We start from the raw sequence: 27,715 nt of genomic DNA on the forward strand, positions 1-27,715 counted from the left end.
GAGTGAGGGAGAGAGCTGGGGATGTTCAGCCTGGAGGAGACTACTGAGGGTCCAGTACCTCAAGGGTCTCCAAGAGGGCTGGAGAGGGTCTTTGGAATGGAGTGAGAGGACAGGAGGGAATGGTTTTACACTGATGGAGGGCAGGGTTAGATGGGATATTATAAAGCAGTAAATTACAGTGAGCAGGCTGTGGTATGAGTAAAAGTTACCCAGAGCTGTTTTGACTGCCCAATCCCTGGAAGGGCTCAAGGCCAGGCTGGGGAGGGCTTGGAACAAGCTGGTGTAGTGGAAGGTGTCCCTGCCCATGGAAGGCAGGTCAGAGTGAGATGATCTTTAAGGCTTTTCGGTCCCATCCAAACCAACCCTTTCTGTGATTCTGTGACATGTGGGAACAGCCACCTTACCCTTTCCATTTAGGATGTGAGGCTTATTCCCTGGGACATGCTTTGTCAAACAGAGTAACCTTTCCACCATAGAGATTGGACAACTTGTCCTCCAGCTGCCCCAGCGTGATTGTCTCCACCTCATTCTTGTCATTTTCAGCAATGGCCCCCCAAGCACTTGTGGGCTCTGTGCCCACCATGCAGCAGGCAGCTGACCAGATGTGGCTGGGCTTGTTCACCCTCCCTTTGGCAATGTGAATGTTCCCAGGCACAGCACCCGTGATCACATAGGTGGTTGTACAGTCCTTGGTATGTTGGGGCATTGTTTTAGACAGGTAGACGTTCCACTGGCCCTTGTTGAGACTGCTGTCCTGGGGCACTACGTTGGTCAGGGTGAAGGTAGCCATCTTGCTATCTTGATTCTCCATGTGGTCACTGGGATTCAAATGGCCAAAGTCCAAATCCTTCTGTCCTTCGTAGTCCTCAAGGACAGCCTGGCTCTCTTCGATTTCTTCTAAGGTGAAACGATGCTGATCAATGAGGTCTGATTCTCTTTTCATCTCTTTAAGATTTACATTCTTATCTATGAGCTGGACAGGAAAAAAGAAAGAGGTGTTAGAACGGGGAATGGAGTAATGGAGAAGATTTCCCTGAAGCAGAAGTCTCTGATGGTCAAGGTCCCATTTTTTGTCATCTCAGTGTAGGAAAATGTATGAATCTGACAGAAATGATACACATGACCCTCCCACATGAACAGAAAAGCTTTAAAGAACGAGTAGCTCAGAACATAACTGCTCTCAGTTTGAGGTCTAACTTTTTTGTCCCAGTCTGCAGTCTGTGCTGGGAGCATGGATACTTGCATGAGAAAAGGAGCATTTCCCACTCCTAGGATTGAAAGGTGATTTTGGTGGGACATCATCTCCCCTGCCAAATCTGCTTCCCTTTCCTCCTGTCTCCACAGCCCAAAACTGCCCAGGGCTCTCCCTGGATCCCCTCACACCACACTGTGACTCTGTGATTCTGTAATGTTATGTGGGGTTGCTACAGGTGTAGCCCAGTCCTGGAACACCAGAGGTTGCCTCCTGTAACCACATACACAGGGAGATGTGTCAGGAAATCAGTCCTATAGCTTAGATTTCCTGGGAGTGCTACAGTTCATTGAAGGATGAACAGTTTTGCTCAGTAAGAAAGAAGATCTCAATGTGAATGGAATCTGTTACAGCAGTGCTGAGAATATGTCTCAGAGCTGAGTTGGGCCAGGGAGAATTTTCTGCAGCATCACTGCAAAGAAGTTACATTTGATCAGCCTCTGATCATTTGGGGCCTCTAAACTGAAAGCAGTCCTGTGGAAATGCAATAGTCCAAAAATTACCCGGGAGAAAGATGATAAAGTCAAAGGTATTTTGGGTGGCCTGGGTCCAAGGTCCAGGAAAAGTGGTAATTCAAATGCTGCAGCTCATCTCTGAGTGGCTGGAGGGTGAGGTGTATAAGAGGGACACTCACCTGAGGCTCAACCATCCACCACTCTGGAGGTTCCTTGCCATCTCCAGGCTCATACTTGTAAGCAGAGTACACTGGAATTCTCCTGTCTCTGTCGTACAGGGTGGCATAGTGATACGAGTTCCTGAAGCGCTGACAGATCCAGGCTGGGTTCTGTGGGTTCAGGGCATTATTTGGAGGGGTCTCCGAATAGAAGAACTGAGGACAACTCGCAAAGGGTGTCACCACCTCGCTGTATCCCAGCCAGAGGCAGCTGGCCAACACCTGCAGCAGCAGCAGCCCCAGCATGGTGGCAGGATTTCAGTGAAGGGCTCTTGCTCCCCTGGAAGGCAAATGCAGAGGGACACTCAGCTTGGAGAGAGCAGGTCATGGCCTGGAGCCTTTTGGTGTAGGGGGACAGAGCTGGCAGAGCAGGGGATTGTGAGAGACCAGGAAAGGAGTAATTTATGTTCTCCTGCATATGGAAAAATCACAAGGATGACAAGGCTGAAACCAAAAACAGGGTTTAGATGCCCAGAGGAGGCAGCAGTGGGAGCACTCAGCCTGTAGGAGGAAGGAGCCAAACTCACCAGGACTGCAATCAGCTCTCACAGCAAAGGGATCTTGCAACTGAGGCACAGTCCTGGGACAAGGTCACCTTTGCCCACCTCCCTCCTGCTCTCAGCACCTTCCCACAGCACACACCTGCAGCTGGGCACGGACTCTGCTCAGCCCCCTGCCATGCTGGGCTGGGCTTTAATCTCATGGGCCATTGGGCAGGCCAAGAACAGCAATGCTGCACTGCCTACAGCTCTCTGGCCCCATCCAGGTTCACACAGACACTCAGCTCTTCCAGTCAGACCCAACACTGAACCCCAAATCATCCACCTGGGCTCCTGCCTCTCAGCTGACATGGGGCCATGCATGTCCTGCTGCTCACCCTGCATTTCCACGTTATCCAAGCCCAGACTCTGAACTTGCAGACACATGGAGGGAGCAAATGAAGGGGCCAAGCAGATGGCAGCAGCAAGCATGAGGGATAACACCTCTATCTTATCAGCACAGTGGCTGCTGCAAGGCAAGCCCTGAGGGGCAGCTCTTGCCCTGGTTGCTTGGGATTCCTGCTGATGCCCATCTTCAGCTTTGCTGATTGATTTCCCTGGACAGTCAAAGGCACCATTGCAGGAATTTCTTGGACCTGTTTTTTCTTTCTCAGGGCTGATGTGATTTTCAGCAGGCAGTAAGATCATTCATTTATGAGAAACCTGCTGAAAAGCTCCCTGGGATGCTGGCAACCACATGAGGAGCTTTGTCTCCTTTCAGAGGCAGCACAGGTTTGGGAGAGCAGGGATGCTTCCATTTGCATTGCCAGACACTCATTGGACAGATTTAATATCATCAGCATTTGGGATAAGGCAGCTGGGACAGGCAGTTCAAAGGGCTCCTGGCACACAAAGCTGCCACAGCCTCTAAAGCACAAAGCCCACCTTGGGCTGGCCAGGGGCTGAGCTCAGCACTGCTGAAGGCTTCACAGGTCATCTTGCACATTTGCCCTTGTCTTGTTCTTCTCCCTGCCCCTCATCTCTCCCTTTTCACTGGATTCAGGATGCTGAGCTGCACACAGCCCTGCTCTGACCCAAGATATCTGCTCCTTTTCCTCTTGTTCAGCCCTGGATCAGGAATGTGGTGACCAATGAGCTGCAAACTGAGAACTGCAACTACCAGTCGGGAATTTTTGCAGTACTCTGCAGAGCATGCCCAAAGCTGCCCCAAATCAAGGAGAGAAGGGTCTGAAAAGTCCTTCTGCATGACCCACTCCATGAGACTGAAAGAGATCTAACTAAGATAATATCTAATATAACAGATTCATAGAAAACAGCCTACTGTGAGAAAGAGCAGCACAGGATTCTGCTCGCAGCCCCAAAGTGGCAGAGAAGTCTCAAATGCCTCTGCTGCAGTGTCACACTCTCTGGGTTTATATGCTCTCCAGGAAGTGACAGTGGTTGGATTTCGCAAGAAGCTTTTTGAGTAAATTTTCCTGGGAATTTAGACCACACCTGTGTTTGTCCCGAGGTTTTTTGCAAGGTTATGGGTGCAGTTTTAATACTCAATAATCTCCCCCTTCCTTCTTGTTCTACAGTTTTGATATTAATTTTTAGGTGAGTCTGCTTGAATTTTTTCCCAAAACATTCCTTCTGTCTGTACCCTCCTGACTGACAGAAAACAACAAAGTCCTGCAAAATTCAGAGCATGCATAAGCTCTGACTCCTCCTTGGAGCTCAGCAGCTCCAGCCTAGCCTTTGTCCATATATATATTTTTTTCAGAAAGTCAGGAGAGATTTTTAATATTGGAATCAATGGTGAGGAGGGAGAAAGAGCTTACCTTGGTGTAGAGTCTCAGAACAGGCAGCTGGACTGTTCCTTCTGTCTTCTCCTACGAGAAAGAAGTGTTTGAATCCTCAGGAGTGCCACTGCAATATATACCCTTTCAAAAATTTGCCCCTTGTTATAAACAAGGAATTCTAAAGAATAGAGAAGTTTTCTATTTTTATTCAGGGGATATTTTCACACACACCCTGAAATGTGCTGACTGTTGTTTGTTATAGTTTCCCCAGAATTTCTCCCAAATTTGCTGCCTTGCAGCATGGCATGTCAGGATCAGTTAACTATACACCCAGTTATAAAGTTGCCCTTTTTAGTAAACAGTGAATTCCACAGAAAAGAGAAGTTTTCTATTTTTATTTACAGAGTTTGTTCACACCCACTCAGAAAGATGCTGACATTGCTTTAGTTTCCTCAGAATTTCTCCCAAATTTGCTGCCTTGTAGCATGGCATATCAGGGTCAGCTAACAGGGTCTGGTGGGTTCCTTGATCCTTTCATCAATCCCACCAGCTGCAGCGGCTGCTGCTCCAGCACCTACACGTGTTTCTGCTCCCAACAGAACAGCTCTGCTGACGCTGGATGGACTGGCCTGACTCTGATACACTCAGATATTCACAATCTGTCCTTCTGCAGCCTCCCTGAACATCATTGCCATGGCCAGGCTACAAATATTCTCTTGCCTGGTTGCCATGGCTGTGTGAGAGCTCCATCCCAGCGGCCTGGGAAGCAGAAGGCTCTGGGGATACCTTGGAGCACCTGCCAGTACTTGAGGAGTCTACAGGAGAGCTGGAGACAGACTCTGCACATGGGCTTGGAGCTGAGAGGTGTGCTGGGTTCAGAGTTAATGTTTTTGTCAGTGGCAGGTGTGGGGCTGTGTTTTGGAGTTGTGCTGAACACAGAATTGATAAGACAGAGATGTTTCTGGTATTGCTGGGCAGAGCTTTCACAGAGGCAAGGCCTTTTGTGCTTTCTGTACTGCCAGACTTGTGAGGAGGCTGGGGGTACTTGGGAGTTGGGTGGAGACACAGCCAGGACAGGTGAGCCCAATTGACCAGAGCATATTCCAGAGCATGTGACATCATGCTGAGGATATAACATCAGGGGAAGGAGGAGGAAGGAGGAGAAGAATGGAGTGGTGGGTTTTGTCTTCTGAGGTAGTTGTTAGGTGGGATGGGGCCCTGCTCCCCTGGAGGTGGCTGAACACCTTTCTATCCATGGGAAATGGTGAAGGAAATCCTTGATGTGCTTTGCTTGTGTGCTCAGCTTTTGCTTTCCCTTTTAAACTGTCTCTATCTCCACCCAGGAGTTTTCCAGCTTTTCCCCTTCCAGTTCTCTCCGTGATCCTGATGGTCAGGGAGGGAGGGAGAGGCTGCATGGGACGTGGCTGCAGGCTGGGGTTAAACCACAGCATTGGACCAAGCTGAAAGGGTTTGAAATGCAAGAAATGTTGGTTTAGACTGGATATTAAGAAGACATTTTTGACTGTGGGGTGGTGAAACCCAAGCCGAGGTTGCCCACAGAAGCTGAGACTGCCCCATGCCTGCAAGTGTCCATGGCCAGGTTGAACCAGGCTTGGAGCAGCCTGGGATAGTGGAAGGTTTCCCTGCCTATGGGAGGGCATGGAAGTAGGCTGGTCGTTAAGGTCCTTTCCAACCCCAAATATTCTGTCATTCAATGACCATTCATTCATTTAAAGCTAAACTGGACTCATTTTCTTCCATTTTCAAAAGTCCAGGAATAATAGAATGATGAGTTGGTTGTTACCACCATAAATGTCCAGAAGAAGTGTGTTAGACCAAAGTTTGTTTAAACATGCTGGTTGAGTCCTGTGGTTTCTTTTGTCTCTGTTAACCTGTGGCTAATGTCTTAAACAAACTGGGGTTTAGCCAGCATTAGGGAGAAGGCCAAGAAGAAGCAGATCTGGTGGAGGTGGGGTAAATTCCTCCTTTCTGATGGGGCCCAACTGACAGAACAAAGCAGGGCCCAACAGTGGTCACATAATTAGAAGGGGCCATAAACCATCAAAGGCCACCAAAGTGTCCCCCAACTTCACAGTGCTGCATGACCCAGTGTACAACACCGCCCAGGGGAAAAGTGGGGCAACCCCACATAATCCTGAATTCACAGAACCTACTGAACTCTTCAATGCAAAGGCTTCAACCCCCAAAGGATCGTCCAACTTTGGGACATCAAAGTTGGGAGTTTTGTTCCTGGATCAATGGAGGTATCTTATAAGAGATGTTGGCACCCTGGCCCACTTTGTCCATGCTACTCACAGGAGAATAACTGGTGCCTGATGCTGACACTTGTGTGGGTGTTATGGCATCCTCTGCTTGCATTTGCAAACTCAGTGTCCTGCAAGGATGCTCTGGACACTGTCACTTTACTGGTGAAAGTAGAAATTTCACTGAGAAGCAACTTGTGATTTATACAAGATGTGACCCTGCAATCCAGCACTGCAGCAAATCCCTTTTATTGCAAGCTCTTGCAAACTCCATGATGGGGCACACATGGATCTTTGACAAGCATTGTATACAATTCCCCAAATCAGTTTCCCCTCAATCTGCAGAAAAGCTTCAGAAGCAGAGCAGAACATGAAGGTGTCCAAGGAGTGCAACACAGGAATTCAGCTTTGGCTGCTCCAAGCTCTCTATGGATCTGATGCCAAAGCCCGCCTGTCTGATACAACAGCTGCTGCTCCCAAGGTGCACTTTCAAAAGCAAGCAAACAAAAGTATGTGCGAGGATCCCAGAATCACTGAATTGTGTTTTGGAGGGACTACTCAGGACCTTCTAGTCCACACTCCAGGCTGCAGCAGGATCAGTTAGAGCAGGTTGTCCAGAATCATGTATTGTTGGGCTTTGGGGATCTCCAGACATGGAGATCTCCAGACAGGATCTCTGGACACCCTGAGGCGCCCTGGTGCCACAGCCTGGCTAAGGAGGGGAGGGACAAGTCAGCTGCACATTCTTGGGGACAGCTGAGGAGGAGAGGACTCGTTCCTCAGAGCTCTCTCCTGACATGGGCAGCAAAGCAAAGCAGCTGGAGGCTCTGCCCACATCTTTGTGCCTTTGAGCAGAGCAGGAGGTGCCCTGAGGGACAGAGCTGGAAACACAGCAGAGAAGGAAGCAGCACAGACTCTGACCAGGACATTTGTCCCCCTCTACCCTGCTCTGCTCAGACCCCACCTGCAGTGCTGCCTCCAGCCGTGTGCCCACAGCACAAGAAGGATGGAAAGCTGTTGGAGTGGAGTCCAGTGCAGGCCATGAAGGTGCTGCAAGGGCTGGGGTGTGTCTGCTCTGGGGTGAGGGAGAGAGAGCTGAGGATGTTCAGCCTGGAGGAGACTGCTGAGAGTGCAGTGCCTCAAGGGTCTCCAAGAGGGCTGGAGAGGGTCTTTGGACAAGGGTACGGAGTGACAGGACAGGAGAGAATGGTTTCACACCGATGGAGGGCAGGGTTAGATGGGATATTATAAAGCAGTAAATTACAGTGAGCAGGCTGTGGTACGAGTAAAAGTTACCCAGAGCTGTTTTGACTGCCCCATGTCTGGAGGGGTTCAAGACCAGGCTGGGGAGGGCTTGGAACAAGCTGGTGTAGTGGAAGGTGTCCCTGCCCATGGAAGGCAGGTCAGAATGAGATGATCTTTAAGGTTTTAAGGTCCCATCCAAACCAACCCATTCTGTGATTGTGTGATTCGATGACAGAATGGAAAATCCACCTAACCCTTTCCATTGAGGAAGTGAGGCCTATTTCTGGGAACAGGCATTTTTGAACAGAGTAACCTTTTCACCGTAGAGCTCAGTCAACCTCTTCTCCAGATCCTCCAGGCTGAGCTGCTCTACCTTTTTTTTGCTCTTGTTCTCAGCGATGGCCCCCCAGGCATCTTTGGGCTTTTCATCTCCCAGGCAGCAGGCAGCTGACCAGATGTGGCTGGGTCTGTTCACCCTGTTACTGGATTCGTTCTCTTTCTCAGGCACAGCACCCGTGATCACGTAGGTGGTTGTACAGCCCTGGGTCTTTTTGGGCATTATTTTAGACTCGTAGGCCATCCACTTGCCCTTGTTGAGACTGCTGTCCTGGGGCACTACGTTGGTGAGGGTGAAGGTAGCAATCTTGCTCTCTTTAGTGAACTGATGGCCACTGGGGCTCAAATGGCCACAGTCCAAATCCTTCAGTCCTTTGTAGTCATCATTAATAGCTTGGCTCTCTTTGATTTGATCTAAGGTGAAGGAGTGATTATGTATGAGGTTCATCTCACTTGTCATCTCTTTAAGATTATTATCACCTATAAGCTGGACAGGGAAAGAAAAAGTGGTGTTAGAATAGGGAATGGGAGTAATGGAGAAAATTTCCCTGGAGCAGAAGTCTCTGATGGTCAAGATACCATTTTTTGTCATCTCAGTGTTGAAAAATGTATGAATCTGAGATAAATCATACACATGCCCCCTCCTGCATGAATACAAGAGCTTTAAAGAGCAAGCAGCTCAGAATCTGACTGCTCTCAGTTTGACTTGTGACCTTTGTGATCCAGCCTGCAGTCTGTGCTGGGAGCATGGATACTTGCATGAGACAAGGAGCATTTCCCACTCCTAGGACAGAAAGGTGACTTTGGTGGGACATCATCTCCCCTGCCAAATCTGCTTCCCTTTCCTCCTGTCTCCACAGCCCAAATCTGCCCAGGGCTCTCCCTGGATCCCCTCACACCACACTGTCATTCTGTGATTCTATGGTTCTGTGATTTTATGTGTTGTTGCTACAAGTGTACCCCAGTCCTGGACCACCAGAGATTGCCTCCTGTAACCCCATACACAGGGAGATGTGATAGGAAATCAGTCCCGGAGCTGAGCTATCCATGGGAGGGCTGCAGTTCATTGAAGGATGAACAGTTTTGCTCAGTAAGCAAAAAGATCTCAGTGTGAATGGAATCTGTTACAGCAGTGCTGGGAATGTGTCCCAGAGCTGATCTGGGCCAGGGAGCATTTTCTGCAGCATTGCTGAAAATAGGTTACAAATGATCAGACTTTGAGAGGCGCCTTTAATCCCAAAAGAGTCCTGGGGAAACTAAATACTCCAAAAATGCCTCTGGAGAAAGTTAAAAATATATCAAAGATTTTTTGGGTGTCTGGGGTCCAAGGTCCAGGAGGAAAATGCCAGGTTGGACAGGGCTTGGAGCATGCTGGTCTGTCCTAGGTTGACTATAGGATGCTTTTATCCCCAATCATTTTGTTCTGTTTATGCTGAATAAGAAGTTTTGCACCTTTAAGCCTTGTTCCAAAGAATGAAGGGAGAGAGAAGAAGCAGCAGTTTGTTTTCAGGCACTGCACTCACTCCTCCACATTTCTGCTCCTGGCCTGTGCTCTCTGCGGACAGACAGACAGCGGGACAGAGCTCTGCTTTCCTTTTATTTAGTTTAGCTAGCTGAGGCAAAGAAGTTCCCTGGACTGTGGATTTTTTTGCTTTTTCTTTGGACCTTTACAAACCTGCTCTGGACTGAACACCAGAGGAACACCAGCAGCTCCCACCGGGCCGGGCCTGGGCTGTGGCATTTCCAGCACAGGAGGGACTGCTAAGAGCCTGAGTGAGCTGAACTGCAACCCAGGGAGGGACTTTTCTGGGTTTGTCACCTCTTTTGGAGCAGCAAGTGGTTTAATTGTTTAATATTGTTCAGCTTTTATTGTTTAATAAATAGTTTTTTTCCACTTTTCTCCAAGGAGGTATTTTCTCCCGGACAGGTTGAAGAAGGGGCCAATTGAATCTGCTTTCCTAGAGGAGCCCCTTTGGGGGTTCTCTCCAAAATTTGCCCTGAACCAGGACATGGTCTAACAGCAAGTGGCCTGGCCCATGCAGGGGAGTTGGACTGAGATGGTCTTTAAGGTTCCTTCCAACACCAACCATTCTATGATTCCTCAAAAAGAGAGAATGTGGAGGCTGCAGTAGTGCAAGACCAGATTAGATGCTTGAGTTCCTATGCATAAAATGAAATTATTATTTTTTTTCATAATTTCAACATCTTTTGGTTCATCTTTAGGCAAACATATTTAGCCTTCCTTTGGAGCAGGGCATGTGGTTTCCCCCTCTGGGTCACGTTCCCCATAGCTGTCCTGCTACTCTGTCCTTACCAATGACAGGAATTGCTTCCTTTTCTCTTCTGCAATTGGCCTGGCCTGTTCTCCCGAGGTTTGTCTGAAGGACATTTGTGAGGCCTCTAGAGCTTGTGGAGTTCTATCTGTCTGCTGGATCCTTCTGGACCAAGCCTGAGCCAAAGGTGCTCAGGGGTCACTGCCCATGGATGGAGATCACACCCTTCTCAATGGACCAACACTGATGCTCCTCTGTGGAGAGCCTGGGGGGCCATTCCCTGGTTTAGGGAAACACAAGAAACTTCCCCCAAAAAGTTGTTAGACCCCGTTGGCTCCTTCCCCGGTTCCTATGTCCGTTCCTATGCCCCTGAGTCACATCTCCCTATTCCCTCATTGGCCCTCATCTTTCAACTGCCCTGAGGCCAAGCTGACCCCCAGGTCCCTTGGCAGACCAAAATTTTCACCGTGTATGTGTGGGACCTGAACATCAGCCCGCTCGGCTGAATAAAACACCTGTCCATTTTATGCAAAGGCCCTTTAGGCTTCCTTACCCTAGACTATGCTAGCAGCAATTCAGCTTGCTACACTCCTCACATCTCACTGCTTGAAATGTACCTCCAAAAATCCCTCCCCAGTTAACAAGATCCTCTCATCTCCAGTGCCATTTTCCCTGAGGCTTTGTCCCGGGGCCATCTCACCCCTTCTGAGTTTCTCCTCACTTCTCTCACACCAATCATAAAGCCTGTTTGACTCTTCACTGGGAGCAGAGAAGCTCTGCCAGGGATGCAGAACAGCTCAGGGCAAAGTGGGGATCAGAGCCCAGCAGGACTGTTGGTCCCTCAAGTTTTACCTCTCCTGGATGCCTTTTCCCCATCACTTGGTCAGCCAGCAGAGCAGGGCACAGGGAGGGGAAGCATTTGACTTTTTCATGTCATGCCAAGTAATGTGATTGGCTGTTCCTGTCAGGTGAAGGCAGAGAGCTGGGCACCTTTGGGATGTGATTCATCTCATGCTCCTGCTGATGTCTCAGGTGCACCAGAGGAACCATGTGGTGCAGGTGTTTGAAGTTCAATGAGGACATTCCCATCTGTGTGTCCATTTGCATGTGTGTATTGGGGTGTTAGGAAGTACAAGTGGTAATTTAAATGCTGTGGCACATGTCTGAGTGCCTGGAGGGTGAAGTGTGTAAGAGGGGCACTCACCTGAGGCTCAACAAGCCAGTACCCTGGAGGTCTCTTGTCAGGTCCAGGTTCATATTTGTAAGCAGAGTACACTGGAATTCTCCTGTCTCTGTCGTACAGGGTGGCATAGTGATACGAGTTCCTGAAGCGCTGACAGATCCGGGCTGGGTTATTTGGGTTCAGGGCATCATTTGGGGGGATCCCATCATAGAAAAACTGAGGACAGCTATCAAAGGAGTTCACCACCTCGCTGTGTCCCAGCCAGAGGCAGCTGGCCAACACCTGCAGCAGCAGCAGCCCCAGCATGGTGGCAGGATTTCAGTGAAGGGCTCTTGCTCCCCTGGAAGGCAAATGCAGAGGGACACTCAGCTTGGAGAGAGCAGGTCATGGCCTGGAGCCTTTTGCTGCAGGGGAAGAGAGCTGGCAGAGCAGGGGATTGTGAGAGACCAGGAAAGGAGTCATTTCTGTCCTACTGCATATGGAAAAATCATGAGGGTAATAACAGTAGAACCAAAAACAGGGTTTAGATGCCAAGAGGAGGCAGCAGTGGGAGCACTCAGCCTGTAGGAGGAAGGAGCCAAACCCACCAGGACTGCAATCAGCTCTCACAGCAAAGGGATCTTGCAACTGAGGCACAGTCCTGGGACAAGGTCACCTTTGCCCACCTCCCTCCTGCTCTCAGCACCTTCCCACAGCACACACCTGCAGCTGGGCACGGACTCTGCTCAGCCCCCTGCCATGCTGGGCTGGGCTTTAATCTCATGGGCCATTGGGCAGGCCAAGAACAGCAATGCTGCACTGCCTACAGCTCTCTGGCCCCATCCAGGTTCACACAGACACTCAGCTCTTCCAGTCAGACCCAATATTGAACCCCAAATCATCCACCTGGTCTCCTGCCTCTCAGCTGACATGGGGCCATGCATGTCCTGCTGCTCACCTTGCATTTCCACGTTATCCAACCCCAGACTCTGAACTTGCAGACACATGGAGGGAGCAAATGAAGGGGCCAAGCAGATGGCAGCAGCAAGCATGAGGGATAACATATCTATCTTATCAGCACAGTGGCTGCTGCAAGGCAAGCCCTGAGGGGCAGCTCTTGCCCTGGTTGCTTGGGATTCCTGCTGATGCCCATCTTCAGCTTTGCTGATTGATTTCCCTGGACAGTCAAAGGCACTATTGCAGGAATTTCTTGGACAGCAACCTGTCCTGTTTTGTCTTTCTCAGTGCTGATGTGATTTTCAGCAGTCATTAAGGTCATTCCTTTAAGAGAAAACTGCTGAAAAGCTCCCTGGGATGCTGGCAAGCAAGCAAGGGGCTTTGTCTCCTTTCAGAGGCAGCACATGTTTGGGAGAGCAGGGATGCTTCCATTTGCATTGCCAGACCCTCATTGGACAGATTTAATATCATCAGCATTTGGGATAAGGCAGCTGGGACAGGCAGTTCAAAGGGTTCCTGGCACACAAAGCTGCCACAGCCTCTAAAGCACAAAGCCCACCTTGGGCTGGCCAGGGGCTGAGCTCAGCACTGCTGAAGGCTTGACAAGTCACCTTGCACATTTGCCCTTGTCTTGTTCTTCTCCCTGCCCCTCATCTCTCCATTTCCACTGGATTCAGGATGCTGAGCTGCACACAGCCCTGCTCTGACCCAAGATATCTGCTCCTTTTCCTCTTGTTCAGCCCTGGATCAGGAATGTGGTGACCAATGAGCTGCAAACTGAGAACTGCAACTACAAGTCGGAATTTTTACAGTACTCTCCAGAGCATGCCCAAAGCTGCCCTAAATCAAGGAGAGAAGGGTCTGAAAAGTCCATCTGCATGACCCACTCCTGGAGATTAAAATAGATCTAACAAAGGTAAAATCTAATATAACAGATTCACAGCCTACCGTGAGAAGGAGTGGCACAGGATTCTGCTCGCAGCCCCAAAGTGGCAGAGGAGTCTCAAATGCCTCTGCTGCAGTCTCACACTCTCTGGGTTTATATGCTCTCCAGGAAGTGACAGTTGGATTTCGCAAGAAGCTTTTTGAGTAACTTTTCCTGGGAATTTAGACCACACCTGTGTTAATCCAGAGGTTTTTTGCAAGGTCATGGGTGGAGTTTCAGTACTGAATAGTCTCCCCCATCCTTCTTATTCAACCGTTTGTTAGATTTCAGATTAAATTAAAAGTTGTTAATTTTCAGGTGAGCTGGCTTGAGTTTCTTTCCCAAATCACTTCCTCTGTCCTTGCCCTCCTGAATGACAGAAAATACTCAAGTCCTACAAAACTCGTTGTATGCATAAGCTCTGACTGCTCCTTAGAGTTCAGCAATTCCAGCCCAGTGTTTGCATATGTATATTCATTCCAAAACTCAGGAAAGAATTTGAATATTGGAGGCATTGTTGAGGAAGGAGCAAGAGCTTACCTTGAAGCAGGGTCCCAAAAGAGGCAGCTGAATCATTCCTTCTGTCTTCTCCCTGGAGAAAGGAGAGTTTGAATCCTCAGGAGTGCCACTGCAATATATATCCAGGCATAAATTTGCCCCTTGTTTCAAACAGGGAATTCCACAGAAAGGAGAAGTTTTCTATTTTTATTTACAGAGTTTGTTCATACTCCCCCTGAAAGTGGTTGACAGTTGTTTTAGTTTCCCCAGACTTTCTCTCAAATGTGCTGCCTTGCAGCATGGCATGTCAGGGTCAGCTAACAGGGTCTGGTGGGTTCCTTGATCCTTTCATCAATCCCACCAGCTGCAGCGGCTGCTGCTCCAGCACCTACACGTGTTTCTGCTCCCAACAGAACAGCTCTGCTGACATTGGATGGACTGGCCTGACTCTGATACACTCAGATATTCACAATCTGTCCTTCTGCAGCCTCCCTGAACATCATTGCCATGGCCAGGCTGCAAATATTCTCTTGCCTGGTTGCCATGGCTGTGTGAGAGCTCCATCCCAGCGGCCTGGGAAGGAGAAGGCTCTGGGGATACCTTGGAGCACCTGCCAGTACTTGAGGAGTCTACAGGAGAGCTGGAGACAGACTCTGCACACGGGCTTGGAGCTGAGAGGTGTGCTGGGTTTAGAGATAATGTTTTTGTCAGTGGCAGGTGTGGGGCTGTGTTTTGGAGTTGTGCTGAACACAGAGTTGATAACACAGAGATGTTTCTGGTATTGCTGGGCAGAGCTTTCACAGGCCAAGGCCTTTTGTGCTTTCTGTACTGCCAGGCTGGCAAGGAGGCTGGGGGTATCTGGGAGGCTGGGAGGAGACACAACCAGGACAGGTGAGTCCAACTGACCAGAGGATATTCAAGAGCATGTGACATCATGCAGAGTGTATAAATGAGGGGAAGGAGGGGGCATTTGGAATGTTGAGTTTTGTAGCTGGATTTTGTCGCTTCCCAGGTAGCTGTTAGGTGGGATGGAGCCCTGCTCTCCTGGAGGTGGCTGTACACCTTTCTGTCCATGGAAAATGGTGAAGGAATTCCTTGATGTGCTTTGCTTGTGTGCTCAGCCTTTGCTTTCCCTGTTAAACTGTTTCTATCTCCATCCATGAGTTTTCCACCTTTTCCCCTTCCAGTTCTCTCCCTGATCATTGCGGTCAGGGAGGGAGGGGTTTTGTGGAACATGGCTGCTGGCTGGGGTTAAACCAAAGCACTGGGCCAAGCTGAAAGGGCTTGAAATGGAAGGAGTGTGGGTTTAGAAAGGATATTAAGAAGATATTTGTTACTGTGGGGTGGTGAAGCCCCAGCACAGGTTGCCCACAGAAGCTGAGACTGCCCCATGCCTGCAAGTGTCCATGGCCAGGCTGGCTGGGGCTTGGACGAGCCTGAGATACTGGAAGGTGTCCCTGCCTATGAGAGGACACGGATGTAAGCTGGTCATTAAGGTCCTTTCCAAGCCAAAACATTCTGTCATTCAATGACCATTCATTCACTCAAACTAAATTGGACAAATTTTCTTCTCTTTCCAAAAGTCCAGGAAAAACAGAATGACGAGTTGTTTGTTACAACCATAAGTGTCCAGAAGAAGTGTGTTAGACCAAAATTTATTTAACGATGCTGGTTGAGTCCTGTGGTTTCTTGTGTCTCAGTTAACCTGGCACTGATGTCTTAAACAAAGTGGGGTTTAGCCAGCATGAGGGAGAAGGCCAAGAAGAAGCAGATCTGGTGGAGGTGGGGTAAATTCCTCCTTTCTGATGGGGCCCAACTGACAGAACAAAGCAGGGCCCGACTGTGGTCACATCATTAGGAGGGGCCATAAACCATCAAAGAGCACCAAGGTGTCCCCGAACTACACAGTGCTGCCTGAGCAAGTGTAAAACCCCTCCCAGGGGAAAAGTGGGACACTGCCCCAGAGTCCTGAAATCAAAGAACCCATTGAATTCTTTCATGCAGCGCCCACAACTCCAAAGATCATAAAAGTTTGGGACGTCAAAGTTGGTGGTCTTGTTCCTGGATGAATGGAGGTATCTTGTAAGAGCTGTTGGCACCCTGGCACACTTGGTTCATGCCATTCACAGGAGAATGACTGGTGCCTGATGCTGACACTTGTGTGGCTCTTGTGGCATCCTCTGATTGCATTTGCACACCCAATGTCCTGCAAGGATGCTCTGGGCACTGTGACTTTACTGGTGAAAGTAGAAATTTCAGTGAGAAGCAGTTCGTGGTTTATACAAGACGTGGCCTTGCAATCCAGCACTGCAGCAAATCCCTTTTATTGCAAGCTCTTGCAAACTCCATGATGGGGCACACATTGATCTTTGACAAGCATTAAATACATTTCCCCAAATCAGTTTCCCCTCAATCTGCAGAAAAGCTTCAGAAGCAGAGCAGAGCATGAAGGTGTCGAAGGAGTACAACACACGAATTCAGCTTTGGCTGCTCCAAGCTCTCTATGGATCTGATCCCAGGCCTGCCTGTTTGATACAACAGCTGCTGCTCCCAAGGTGCACTTTCAAAAGCCACCAAACAAAAGCATGTGCCAGGATGACAGAATCACTGAATTGTTTTGTTTCAGAGGGAATTCTAAACATCTTCTAGTCCAGACTCCAGGCTGCAGCACGACCAGCTAGAGCAGGTTGTCCACAATGTTCTCTGCAGTATCTTCACGTGTGTGGCACAGCACTTGGGCAGCAGCATTCCTGAACACCTCCTGACCTGACCCCCGATGGTTCTTGGCTGATATTCCTGTGCCAAAGTGCTGTTGCACATCAGCAAGGGACATTTTGCCCAGGTACAGGAAGTGAGGACCTCATTGCAGGGGTCATTGCAGAAAGCCACCCAGATATACAACAGATAAGCAGTTCCTCAGAAATCAGAGTTGCAATTTTACAATGTAACCTCATAAAAGTTGCCAAACAGGGAAGTTTGTTTCCTGTATGGACTAAAGGATCTTTGCTTAGCTGCTCTCTCAAGCAAAGTTTAGAAGATATCACTGTCTTGATTCTCCTGTCTCCTTCTCTTTTGGGACGGCACATGGCAACATGTTCAGTCCACAGAATGTGAACCATTGGTGTTACTGGAAATGGGGTTAGCCAGCTGCCTGATCCAACCGTGAGGAGTGAAGTGGCTTGAGATCACAATGTCTCCTCACAATTCCCAGCAAAAATCTTTTTTCCCAAGTGAGAAAAATCCCTGTGACCCACTGGAGCCCACAGCTCTCCCCACAGATGGACAGACATAGAGCAAACAGCAAAATTACCCTGCCATGGCAGTGCAGCTGCACCTTCCCAGGGAACTCAGGTGCTTCCCACCCCACCATGGGCATGGAGCAGCTCTGGGCTCAGCAAAGGGCTCCATCCCTATTGCCCATTCACAGCAGGCTCAGCAGAAAGCAGAGGCAATGCCAGCTGAAAGGTGCCTGGCAGCATGCTTGTGGAGCTGGGGCAGCCCTGTGCTCAGCTCCAAGCTGGCTTCCTGGCAGAAGCACAGAATTATTTCTGTTGGAAAAGGCCTCTGGCATCGTGGAGTCCAACCTTGGACCAATCACACACTGCTCAAATGGCCCATAGCACTGAGTGCTATGCTAATCCAGGCTCCAGAGATTGGGATTTCACCACATCTTCAGACAGTCCATTCCAGTGTTGAATCACCCTTTAAGTGAAGAAATTCCTCCTGATGTGCCACCAGAATCTCCTCTGGTGCAGGTCGAGGCCTTGCCCTCTCATCGTCTCGCTGGTAGTCCAGCAGAAAATGCTGATGCCCAGCTGGCTACAGCCCCTTTTCAGGGAGCTGGAGAGAGAAATGATCTCTCAGAGCCCCCATGTCTGGGCTAAAGAACCCCAGCTGCCTCAGCTGCTCCTCTCAGGCCTTTCCCTGCAGGGCCTTCAGCAGCTCCATGGCCTTGCTCTGCACGGCCTGCAGAGGTGGCCTCGGCCCGTGGATCCAGCCTGTGCAGATCCCTCTGCAGAGCCTTCCTGCCCTCCAGCAGCTGAGTCTCCCTCCAGAGTTGGCACCATCTGTGATCTTGCTGAGTGTTCCCTGCATCCCCTCATCCAGATCATCAGGAAAGATCTTCAATGGGACCGGGCCCCACCCTGGTCCCTGGGGACAGCGCTTGTGGCCGGACGCCAGCTGCATGTGGCACTGCTCACCAAGGCTCTCTGGGCCTGGACATGCAGGCAGCTCCTGAGGCAGCCAGGAGAGCACCTCTCCAAGGCCTGGGCTGACAGCTTTTCCAGGAGAATGCCGTGGGAGACTGTGCCAGAGGCTTTGGTGAAGTCCAGGTAGACACTTCCACAGCAACCCCCCCTCATCCACTGGGGCAGTCATCTGGTCATCAAAGGAGATCAGGTTTGCTATTGTGTTGCTATTTTATTTTCTTAATTGTTAGAATTGGAATGAAATGCGCTGGAGTGTTTCTCGTGTTTGGTGTTCAGTGTTTATTAATTCTTATCTGTGTTACTGTCTTACAAAGTGTGATTTTTGTGAATTTTACGGGATTCAACTAACAAGATACAAACTGGCCCAGTATCTTTCTCAACCAAGTCTTTGAAGGCTAAAATAATGAATTGAGAAATGACAACTAAATTTTTTTTGATTTTTAATCCAGAATCTAATCACTCAAAGTCCACAATGCAGACTTTTCTAACCAATTACATCCTGCTCCCCAAACCCATGAGGAAGAAGGTGAAGAACAACCAGCCAGTGCCCAAAACCCTCCCTCTTGCTTTATATATATTGCTATATTCAAAAATGTTAAACCCGGTGTTTTTCACCCTTTGATATTACATACTTCTATTCAAATTACTTAGGTATAATTCCAGCGCTATCAATCAATTTTGGAAGCCTTCTCCAGGACTTCAGGTCAAATGCAGTGTGCCCTGGAGGGTTTGTGCCTTTCAGCAAAGAAAGTGTAAAATTCTCAGCATCCAGGCTTCCAACAGTTCTCTAGGCAAGACCTGTCTTTCCTAAAGCCCTGCTGGCTGGCTGGGACTGATGCCTTGGTTCTCCTGGATGTGTCCTGTGATCACACTCAGGACAATCTGCTCCAAAATCCTTCTCGGATGCAAGTTCAGGGGGACACGCCTGTAATTCCCCAGATTCTCCTTCCAGCCCTTCTTGTGGATGTGTGTCACAATTGCAAACTCCAGGCAGCTGGCACCTCCCCAGTGACCCGCCACTGATGGAAAGCAACAGTCCCCATGAATGAAATAAGGCAGAGTCCAAGCTGATCCTTTTCACTGTTGGGCTTCCCATGTATTTCCAAGCTTGCTGGGGATGGCAGGGCATTTCTGATTATTGCCAGGAGTGAAGGTCCTAGGAAGGGCCAGGGAAGTTGACAGAGGTGGCACAGATGGGGTTGGTGTGTTGGTTTTGCACAGCTGAGTTTTTGCGAGTGGGGAGGCCACATAGGTGTCTTCTGTGAGAAGCTGCTAGAAGCTTCCAGCATTGTCCAGCAAACCCAATCTGTGGTGGCTCTGTAGATGGACATGCTGCTGGCCACAGCTGGGCCAATTAGAGATGTTGGTGACACCTCTGCAATAACATATTTAAGAAGAAAATCAAAACCAAGTGGAGCGTGCAGTTTGAATTCCAGTCAGAGATTAGGAGGAGGTGAGAACATGTGAGGGAAACAACATGGAGACACCAAGGTCAATGGAGAAGGAGGAGGAGGAGGTGCTCCAGATGCTGGAGCCAAGATTCCTCTGTAGGCCATGGTGAAGCCGCTCTGCCCCTGCAACCACGGGGATCCACAGGGGATTCAGAGGTCCACACACAGGCCATGGGAGTCCAGGATATATTCAGAGATCCACCCACAGGCCAGTCTGGAGCAGGTGGATGCCTGGAGGAGGCTGTGATCCACTGGGAGACCTGGTGAAGAGAGGGGTCCCCTGCTCCCCTGCTGGAGCAGCCTGTCCTTGGACTGCACCCTATGGAAGGATGACCCAGGCCAGGGCAATTTGGGGAGGACTGTGTGCCTGTGGGAGGGCCTCCTGTTGCAGCAGTTTTGGTTGGACTGCTGCTAGTGAGAGTGGAGCCCCACTGGAGAAGTTCAAGGAGAACTGTCTCCCATGGGAGGGACCCTACGGTGCAGAAGGGGAGGGACTCCTCTCCCTGAGCATTGGAAGAGAACCTTGGGTGATGAACCGACCAAGCCCCCCTCACTCTGTCTGCCTGTGCTGTTGGTGGGAAGGAGGGAAAGGTTCAGGAAAGAAAAGGTGTTTTTAAAGGGCTATTTTACTTCTCATTATCCTCCTCTGATAGTGTCTGTAATAAACTCATTTTCTATCTCTAAGTTGAACAAGTTTTGCCCTTGGGAGTGTTTACTCTGAGTCCTTATCTCAACTCATAAATCTTTATTATTTTTGTTCTCTCCACTGTCCAGCTATGACAGGGGAGGCTGAGTGAGCAGCTTTTGTGGCTGCCTGGTCTTTGGCCAGTGTCAAACCACGACAGTTGTTCAAGCAGCCAGTGGCTCCAGAGCCTGGAAATTTGGGGCAGTGAGACATGGCACGAGGAATGGTGAGGATGAGTGTGGTCCCAAGCCCCAGCCAGTGTGCAGAGGTGGGTGAGCAAGTCAGAGGGAGCCTCAGCCTGAGGTACTGCAGAGGTGTCTGCAGAGGGGCCTCAGCCTGAAATCACTCTGATGCTTTCATCCCAGCAGGGGCTGTGTCAGCATTTGATCCCAGCAGAAAAAATCCATGCAGGCAGAGGACCTGGGAGGGCAGGAGCTGTCCAGCAAAGGCAGTGAGAGTGATGTGCTCACTTTGCTCTCCTAAAAGCAACATCTTGTCCCAGGGGTGTGTGCAGCCCTGCTGGCACAAGGCAGGGCTCTTGCTGCTGTGGCCATGGCAGCTGGAGGCAAGAGGAGCAGAACTGCATGGTGCTGCCAGGCCGTGCCCCGTGTCTGCCCTGGCACCTGGTGCCTGTGCTCAGGTGTGCAGAGCCCCCAGAGCTGCCCCTGGGGAATGGGCCTGGCCTCTGGCTGCTGGCCCAGCTGGGGGTGCCTGCTGCCCAGGATGCTGCAGCACATCAGCCAGCCCCAGTGGGGCTCTCCAAAGCTCAGGGCAGCTGCAGGGGCCCAGGGTGCAGCTCTTTATGCAGCTGAGGCAGGCCTGCAGCTCTGCTGGCTGTGGTCACAGCTGGGACACCAGCACACCTGGAGACACCTGCATGGGGCTGCCTCACTCTGCACCTCCACCAGAACCTGTGTTTTAGTGCAGCCCCCAAACAGGTTGGTCCTGGCTGAGCAGTGAGACCAAGCCGGACAATGAACAAAGGCTCCTGAGCTGAGATGTCCCAAGCTGGCAGCTCTGAAAGTGACACAGCTTGCATGAGCTGTTGGCACCCTGGCACACTTGGGTCATGCCACTCACAGGAGAATAACTGGTGTCTGATGCTGACACTGGTGTAGGTGTTGTGGCATCCTTTGATTGCATTTGCACACCCAATGTCCTGCAAGCATGCTCTGGGCACTGTCACTTTGCTGGTGGGTATATAAATTTCAGTGGGAAGCAAATTGTGGTTTATACAAGATGTGACCCTGCAATCCAGCACTGCAGCAAATCACGTTTATTGTAAGCTCTTGCAAACTCCATGATGGGGCACACATGGATCTTTGACAAGCATTGTATACAATTCTCCAAATCAGTTTCCCCTCAATCTGCAGAAAAGCTTCAGAAGCAGAGCAGAGCATGAAGGTGTCGAAGGAGTGCAGCACAGGAATTCAGCTTTGGCTGCTCCAGGCTCTCTATGGATCTGATGCCAAAGCCTGCCTGTCTGATACAACAGCTGCTGCTCTCAAGGTGCACTTTCAAAAGCAAGCAATCAAAAGCATGTGCCAGGATGACAGAATCACTGAATTGTTGTGTTTTGGAGGGACTTCTCAGCATCTTCTAGTCCACACTCCAGGCTGCAGCAGGATCAGCTAGAGCAGGTTGTCCAGAATCATGTATTGTTGGGGTTTGGGGATCTCCAGACATGGAGATCTCCAGACAGAATCTCTGGCCATGCTGAGGCGCCCTGGTGCCACAGCCTGGCTAAGGAGGGGAGGGACAAGTCAGCTGCACATTCTTGGGGACAGCTGAGGAGGAGAGGACTCGTTCCTCAGAGCTCTCTCCTGACACGGGCAGCAAAGCAAAGCAGCTGGAGGCTCTGCCCACATCTTTGTGCCTTTGAGCAGAGCAGGAGGTGCCCTGAGGGACAGAGCTGGAAACACAGCAGAGAAGGAAGCAGCACAGACTCTGACCAGGACATTTGTCCCCCTCTACCCTGCTCTGCTCAGACCCCACCTGCAGTGCTGCCTCCAGCCGTGGGCCCACAGCACAAGAAGGATGGAAAGCTGTTGGAGTGGAGTCCAGTGCAGGCCATGAAGGTGCTGCAAGGGCTGGGGTGTGTCTGCTCTGGGGTGAGGGTGAGAGAGCTGGGGATGTTCAGCTTGGAGAAGACTGCTGAGGATCCGGTACCTCAGGGATCTCCAAGAGGGCTGGAGAGGGTCTTTGGACAAGGGTATGGAGTCAGAGGACTGGAAGGAATGGTTTCACACTGATGGAGGGCAGGGTTAGATGGGATATTATAAAGCAGTGAATTACAGTGAGCAGGCTGTGGTACGAGTAAAAGTTACCCAGAGCTGTTTTGACTGCCCCATGTCTGGAAGGGTTCAAGGCCAGGCTGGGGAGGGCTTGGAACAAGCTGGTGTAGTGGAAGGTGTCCCTGCCCATGGAAGGCAGGTTAGAATGAGATGATCTTTAAGGTCCCATCCAAACCAACCCACTCTGTGATTTTGTGATTCTATGATATGTGGGAAAAGCCACCGAGGCTATTCTAATGATTATGCGAGGCTTTTTCCGAGGACATGCATTGTTGAACAGAGTAACAGTTCCACCATAGAGCTCAGTCAACCTGTCCTCCAGCTCCCCCAGGCTGAGCTCTTCCACCTGGTTCTTGTCATTCTCAGCAATGGCCCCCCAAGCCTTTGGGGGCTTTTTGTCCAACATACAGCAGGCAGCTGACCAGATGTGGCTGGGTCTGTTCACCCTCTCTTCAGATACGTAGGTGTTCCCACGCACAGCACCCGTGATCACGTAGGTGGTTTTACAGCGCTTGGTCATTTTTGGCATTGTTTTATGCACGTAAGCATTCCACTTGCCATTGTTGAGAGTGCTGTTCTGGGGCACTACGTTGGTGAAGGTGAAGGAAGCCATCTTGCTCTCTCTACTGAAGTGATGGCCACTGGGGCTCAAATGGCCACGGTCCAAATCCTTCAGTCCTTTGTAGTCGTCAGGAATAGCTTGGCTCTTTTTGATTTGGTCTAAGGTGAACTTTTTTTGTTCTATGAGGATCCAATCCCTGTCCATGTCTGGAAGATTATTTTTATCTAAGAGCTGGACAGGGAAAGAGAAAGAGGTGTTAGAATGGGGAATGGGAGTAATGGAGAAGATTTCCATGGAGTAAAATGCTCTGATGGTCAAGATCCCATTTTTTGTCATCAAAGTGTAGGAAAATGTATGAATCTGAGAGAAATCATACACATGACCCTCCCATATGAACAGAAAAGCTTTAAAGAACTAGCAGCTCAGAATCTGAGTGCTCTCAGTTTGATTTGTGACCTTTGTGATCCAGCCTGCAGCCTGTGCTGGGAGCATGGATGAATGCCTGAGACAAGGAGCATTTCCCACTCCTAGGATTGAAAGGTGACTTTGGTGATTCACCTCCCCTGCCAAATCTGCTTCCCTTTCCTCCTGTCTCCACAGCCCAAAACTGCCCAGGGCTCTCCCTGGATTCCCTCACACCACACTGTCATTCTGTGATTCTGTGATTTGATGTGGGGTTGCTACAAGTGTACCCCAGTCCTGGACCACCAGAGGTTGCCTCCTGTAATCCCATACACAGGAAGAAGTGTCAGGAAATCAGTCCTGGAGCTGAGGTTTCCCTGATAGCAGTGCAGTTCATTGAAGGATGAACAGTTTTGCTCAGCAACCAAAAAGATCTCAATGTGAATGGAATCTGTTACAGCAGTGCTGAGAATGTGTGCCAGAGCTGATCTGGGCCAGGGAGCATTTTCTACAGCATTGCTGAAAAGAAATTTCAAATGATCTGCCTCTGAGAGGGGCCTGTAATCCCTAAAGAGTCCTAGAGAAACTAAATACTCCAGAAATATCTAAGGAGAAAGTTAAAAATATCAAAGGTTTTTTGGGTGTCTGGGGTCCAAGCTCCAGGAGGAAAATGCCAGGTTGGAGAGAGCCTGGAGCAGGCTGGTCTAATGGCAAGTGGCCTGGCCCATGCACGGGAGTTGGACTGAGAGGGTCATTAAACCTTGTGTTCCTTCCAACACAAACCATTGTATGATATACCAAAAAGAGAGAATGTGGAGGCTGCAGTAATGCAAAGCCAGAGTAGTTGTTCAAGTTCCTTTGAAAATTAAGATGTAAAAGATTTTTTTTTAATAATTTCAACACCTTTTTGTTCATCTTTAGGGAAACATGTTTAGCCTTCCTCTGGTGTAGGGCATGGGGCTTCCTTCTTTGGTTCACCTTCCCCCATAGCTGCCCTGCTGCTCTGTCCTTACCAGTGACAGGAATTGCTTCTTTTTCTCTTCTACAATTGGCCTGGCCTGTTCTGCTGAGGTTTCTCTGAAGGACATTTGGGAGGGCTCTAGAGCTTGTGGAGTTCTGTCTGTCTGCTGGATCCTTCTGGACCAAGCCTGAGCCAAAGGTGCTCAGGGGTCACTGCCCATGGGTGAAGATCCCACCCTTGTGACTGGACCAACACTGACGCTCCACACTTTGCACTGCCCGAAATGTCCCTCCAGAAATCCCTGCCCAGTGAACCTGACCCCCTCATCTCCAGTGCCTTTTCCCATGAAGCTTTGTCCCGGGGCCATCTCACCCCTTCTGAGTTTCTCCTCACTTCTCTCACACCAATCACAAAGCCTGTTTGACACATCACTGGGAGCAGAGAAGCTCTGCCAGGAATGCAGAACAGTTCAGGGCAAAGTGGGGATCAGAGCCCAGCAGGACTGTTGGTCCCTCAAGTTTTGCCTCTCCTGGATGCCTTTTCCCCATCACTTGGTCAGCCAGCAGAGCAGGGCACAGGGAGGGGAAGCATTTGACTTTGTCATGTCATGCCAAGTAATGTGATTGGCTGTTCCTGTCAGGTGAAGGCAGAGAGCTGGGCACCTTTGGGATGTGATTCATCTCATGCTCCTGCTGATGTCTCAGGTGCATCAGAGGAACCATGTGGTGCAGGCGTTTGAAGTTCAATGAGGACATTCCCATCTGTGTGTCCATTTGCATGTGTGTATTGGGGTGTTAGGAAATAGAAGTGGTAATTTAAATGCTGGAGATCATCTCCAAGTGCCCGGAGAGTGATGCGATGTGTGTAAGAGGAACACTCACCTGAGGCTCAACCATCCACCACTCTGGAGGTTTCTTGGCATCTCCAGGCTCATATTTGTAAGCAGAGTACACTGGAATTCTCCCGTCTCTGTCGTACAGGGTGGCATAGTGATACGAGTTGTTGAAGCGCTGACAGATCCGGGCTGGGTTACGTGGATTGAGGGCATAATTTGGGGGGATCCCATCATAGAAAAACTGAGGACAGCTATCAAAGGAGTCCACCACCTCGCTGTGTCCCAGCCAGAGGCAGCTGGCCAACACCTGCAGCAGCAGCAGCAGCCCCAGCATGGTGGCAGGATTTCAGTGAAGGGCTCTTGCTCCCCTGGAAGGCAAATGCAGAGGGACACTCAGCTTGGAGAGAGCAGGTCATGGCCTGGAGCCTTTTGGTGTAGGGGGACAGAGCTGGCAGAGCAGGGGATTGTGAGAGACCAGGAAAGGAGTAATTTATGTTCTCCTGCATATGGAAAAATCACAAGGATGACAAGGCTGAAACCAAAAACAGGGTTTAGGTGCCCAGAGGAGGCAGCAGTGGGAGCACTCAGCCTGTAGGAGGAAGGAGCCAAACCCACCAGGACTGCAATCAGCTCTCACAGCAAAGGGATCTTGCAACTGAGGCACAGTCCTGGGACAAGGTCACCTTTGCCCACCTCCCTCCTGCTCTCAGCACCTTCCCACAGCACACACCTGCAGCTGGGCACGGACTCTGCTCAGCCCCCTGCCATGCTCAGCTGGGCTTTAATCTCATGGGCCATTGGGCAGGCCAAGAACAGCAATGCTGCACTGCCTACAGCTCTCTGGCCCCATCCAGGTTCACACAGACACTCAGCTCTTCCAGTCAGACCCAACACTGAACCCCAAATCATCCACCTGGGCTCCTGCCTCTCAGCTGACATGGGGCCATGCGTGTCCTGCTGCTCACCTTGCATTTCCACGTTATCCAAGCCCAGACTCTGAACTTGCAGACACATGGATGGAGCAAATGAAGGGGCCAAGCAGATGGCAGCAGCAAGCATGAGGGATAACACCTCTATCTTATCAGCACAGTGGCTGCTGCAAGGCAAGCCCTGAGGGACAGCTCTTGCCCTGGTTGCTTGGGATTCCTGCTGATGCCCATCTTCAGCTTTGCTGATTGATTTCCCTGGACAGTCAAAGGCACCATTGCAGGAATTTCTTGGACAGCCACCGGTCCTGTTTTGTCTTTCTCAGTGCTGATGTGATTTTCAGCAGGCAGTAAGATCATTCCTTTATGAGAAACCTGCTGAAAAGCTCCCTGGGATGATGGCAACCACACGAGGAGCTTTGTCTCTTTTCAGAGGCAGCACAGGTTTGGGAGAGCAGGGATGCTTCCATTTGCATTGCCAGACACTCATTGGACAGATTTAATATCATCAGCATTTGGGATAAGGCAGCTGGGACAGGCAGTTCAAAGGGCTCCTGGCACACAAAGCTGCCACAGCCTCTAAAGCACAAAGCCCACCTTGGGCTGGCCAGGGGCTGAGCTCAGCACTGCTGAAGGCTTCACAGGTCACCTTGCACATTTGCCCTTGTCTTGTTCTTCTCCCTGCCCCTCATCTCTCCATCTCCACTGGATTCAGGATGCTGAGCTGCACACAGCCCTGCTCTGACCCAAGATATCTGGCCCTTTTCCTCTTGTTCAGCCCTGCATCAGGAATGTGGTGACCAATGAGCTGGAAACTGAGAACTGCAACTACAAGTCGGAATTTTTACAGTACTCGGCAGAGCATGCCCAAAGCCGCCCCAAATCAAGCAGAGAAGGGTCTGAGAAGTCCTTCTGCATGATCCACTCCATGAGATTGAAATATCTCTAACTTAATATCTACTTTAACAGATTCATACAAAAGAAAGTACCGTGAGAAGGAGTGGCACAGGATTCTGCTCGCAGCCCCAAAGTGGCAGAGGAGTCTCAAATGCCTCTGCTGCAGTCTCAGACTTTCTGGATTTATATGCTTTCCAGGAAGAGGTAGTAGTTGGATTTCCCAAGAAGCCTTTAGAATAAATTTTCTAAGGTGTTCAGACCCCTTCTCTGTTTGTCTAGAGGTTTTTTGGAAGGTCATAGGTGAAGATTTAGTAGTCAATAATCTCGCCCTTCCTTCTTATTAAACAATTTGATGATAATTTTCAGGTGACCGTGCTTGATTTTCTTTCCCAAATCACTCCCTCCCTCCATACCCTCCTGACTGACAGAAAATACCAAAATGCTGCAAAATTCAATGCATTCATAAGCTCTGATTGCTCCTTGGAGCTCAGCAGCCTGGGCTTTGTCCATATAAATATTTATTTCAGAAAGTCAGGAAAGACTTAGAATATTGGAATCAATGGTGAGGAGGGAGAAAGAGCTTACCTTGGTGCAGAGTCTCAGAACAGGCAGCTGAACTGTTCCT

The 27,715-nt window shown here is 49.9% G+C and overlaps 2 protein-coding genes across 2 annotated transcripts; both read right to left on the reverse strand.

The window, feature by feature from the left end:
- Window positions 1-359: 359 nt before the first annotated feature.
- On the reverse strand, window positions 360-27,715 carry LOC128947912 (endonuclease domain-containing 1 protein-like). Its single transcript, XM_054292433.1, has 4 exons — window positions 27,676-27,715; window positions 11,529-11,847; window positions 7,965-8,538; window positions 360-399 (listed from the first exon to the last, which is right to left on the reverse strand). The coding sequence occupies exons 2-3, from the start codon at window positions 11,811-11,813 to the stop codon at window positions 7,993-7,995; spliced, it is 831 nt and encodes a 276-aa protein (XP_054148408.1). The 5' UTR covers window positions 11,814-11,847; window positions 27,676-27,715; the 3' UTR covers window positions 360-399; window positions 7,965-7,992.
- LOC128947913 (endonuclease domain-containing 1 protein-like) lies at window positions 428-4,297 on the reverse strand. Its single transcript, XM_054292434.1, has 3 exons — window positions 4,246-4,297; window positions 1,881-2,205; window positions 428-961 (listed from the first exon to the last, which is right to left on the reverse strand). The coding sequence occupies exons 2-3, from the start codon at window positions 2,169-2,171 to the stop codon at window positions 428-430; spliced, it is 825 nt and encodes a 274-aa protein (XP_054148409.1). The 5' UTR covers window positions 2,172-2,205; window positions 4,246-4,297.

Source organism: Melozone crissalis, unplaced genomic scaffold (assembly GCF_028551555.1).
Source record: "Melozone crissalis strain CALT ecotype California unplaced genomic scaffold, PUWL_Pcris_2 ptg000110l_1, whole genome shotgun sequence".
NCBI lineage: Eukaryota > Metazoa > Chordata > Aves > Passeriformes > Passerellidae > Melozone > Melozone crissalis.

Excerpts from the sequence above, each read along its gene's own strand:
- LOC128947913 (XM_054292434.1), bottom strand. The coding sequence starts at position 2,171 with ATGCTGGGGCTGCTGCTGCTGCAGGTGTTGGCCAGCTGCCTCTGGCTG. Across the intron at positions 962-1,880 it reads TGGTTGAGCCTCAGGTGAGT|AATGTAAATCTTAAAGAGAT; the intron begins GTCCCTCTTATA and ends CTCATAGATAAG.
- LOC128947912 (XM_054292433.1), bottom strand. The coding sequence starts at position 11,813 with ATGCTGGGGCTGCTGCTGCTGCAGGTGTTGGCCAGCTGCCTCTGGCTG. Across the intron at positions 8,539-11,528 it reads ACTGGCTTGTTGAGCCTCAG|CTTATAGGTGATAATAATCT; the intron begins GTGAGTGCCCCT and ends TTCCCTGTCCAG.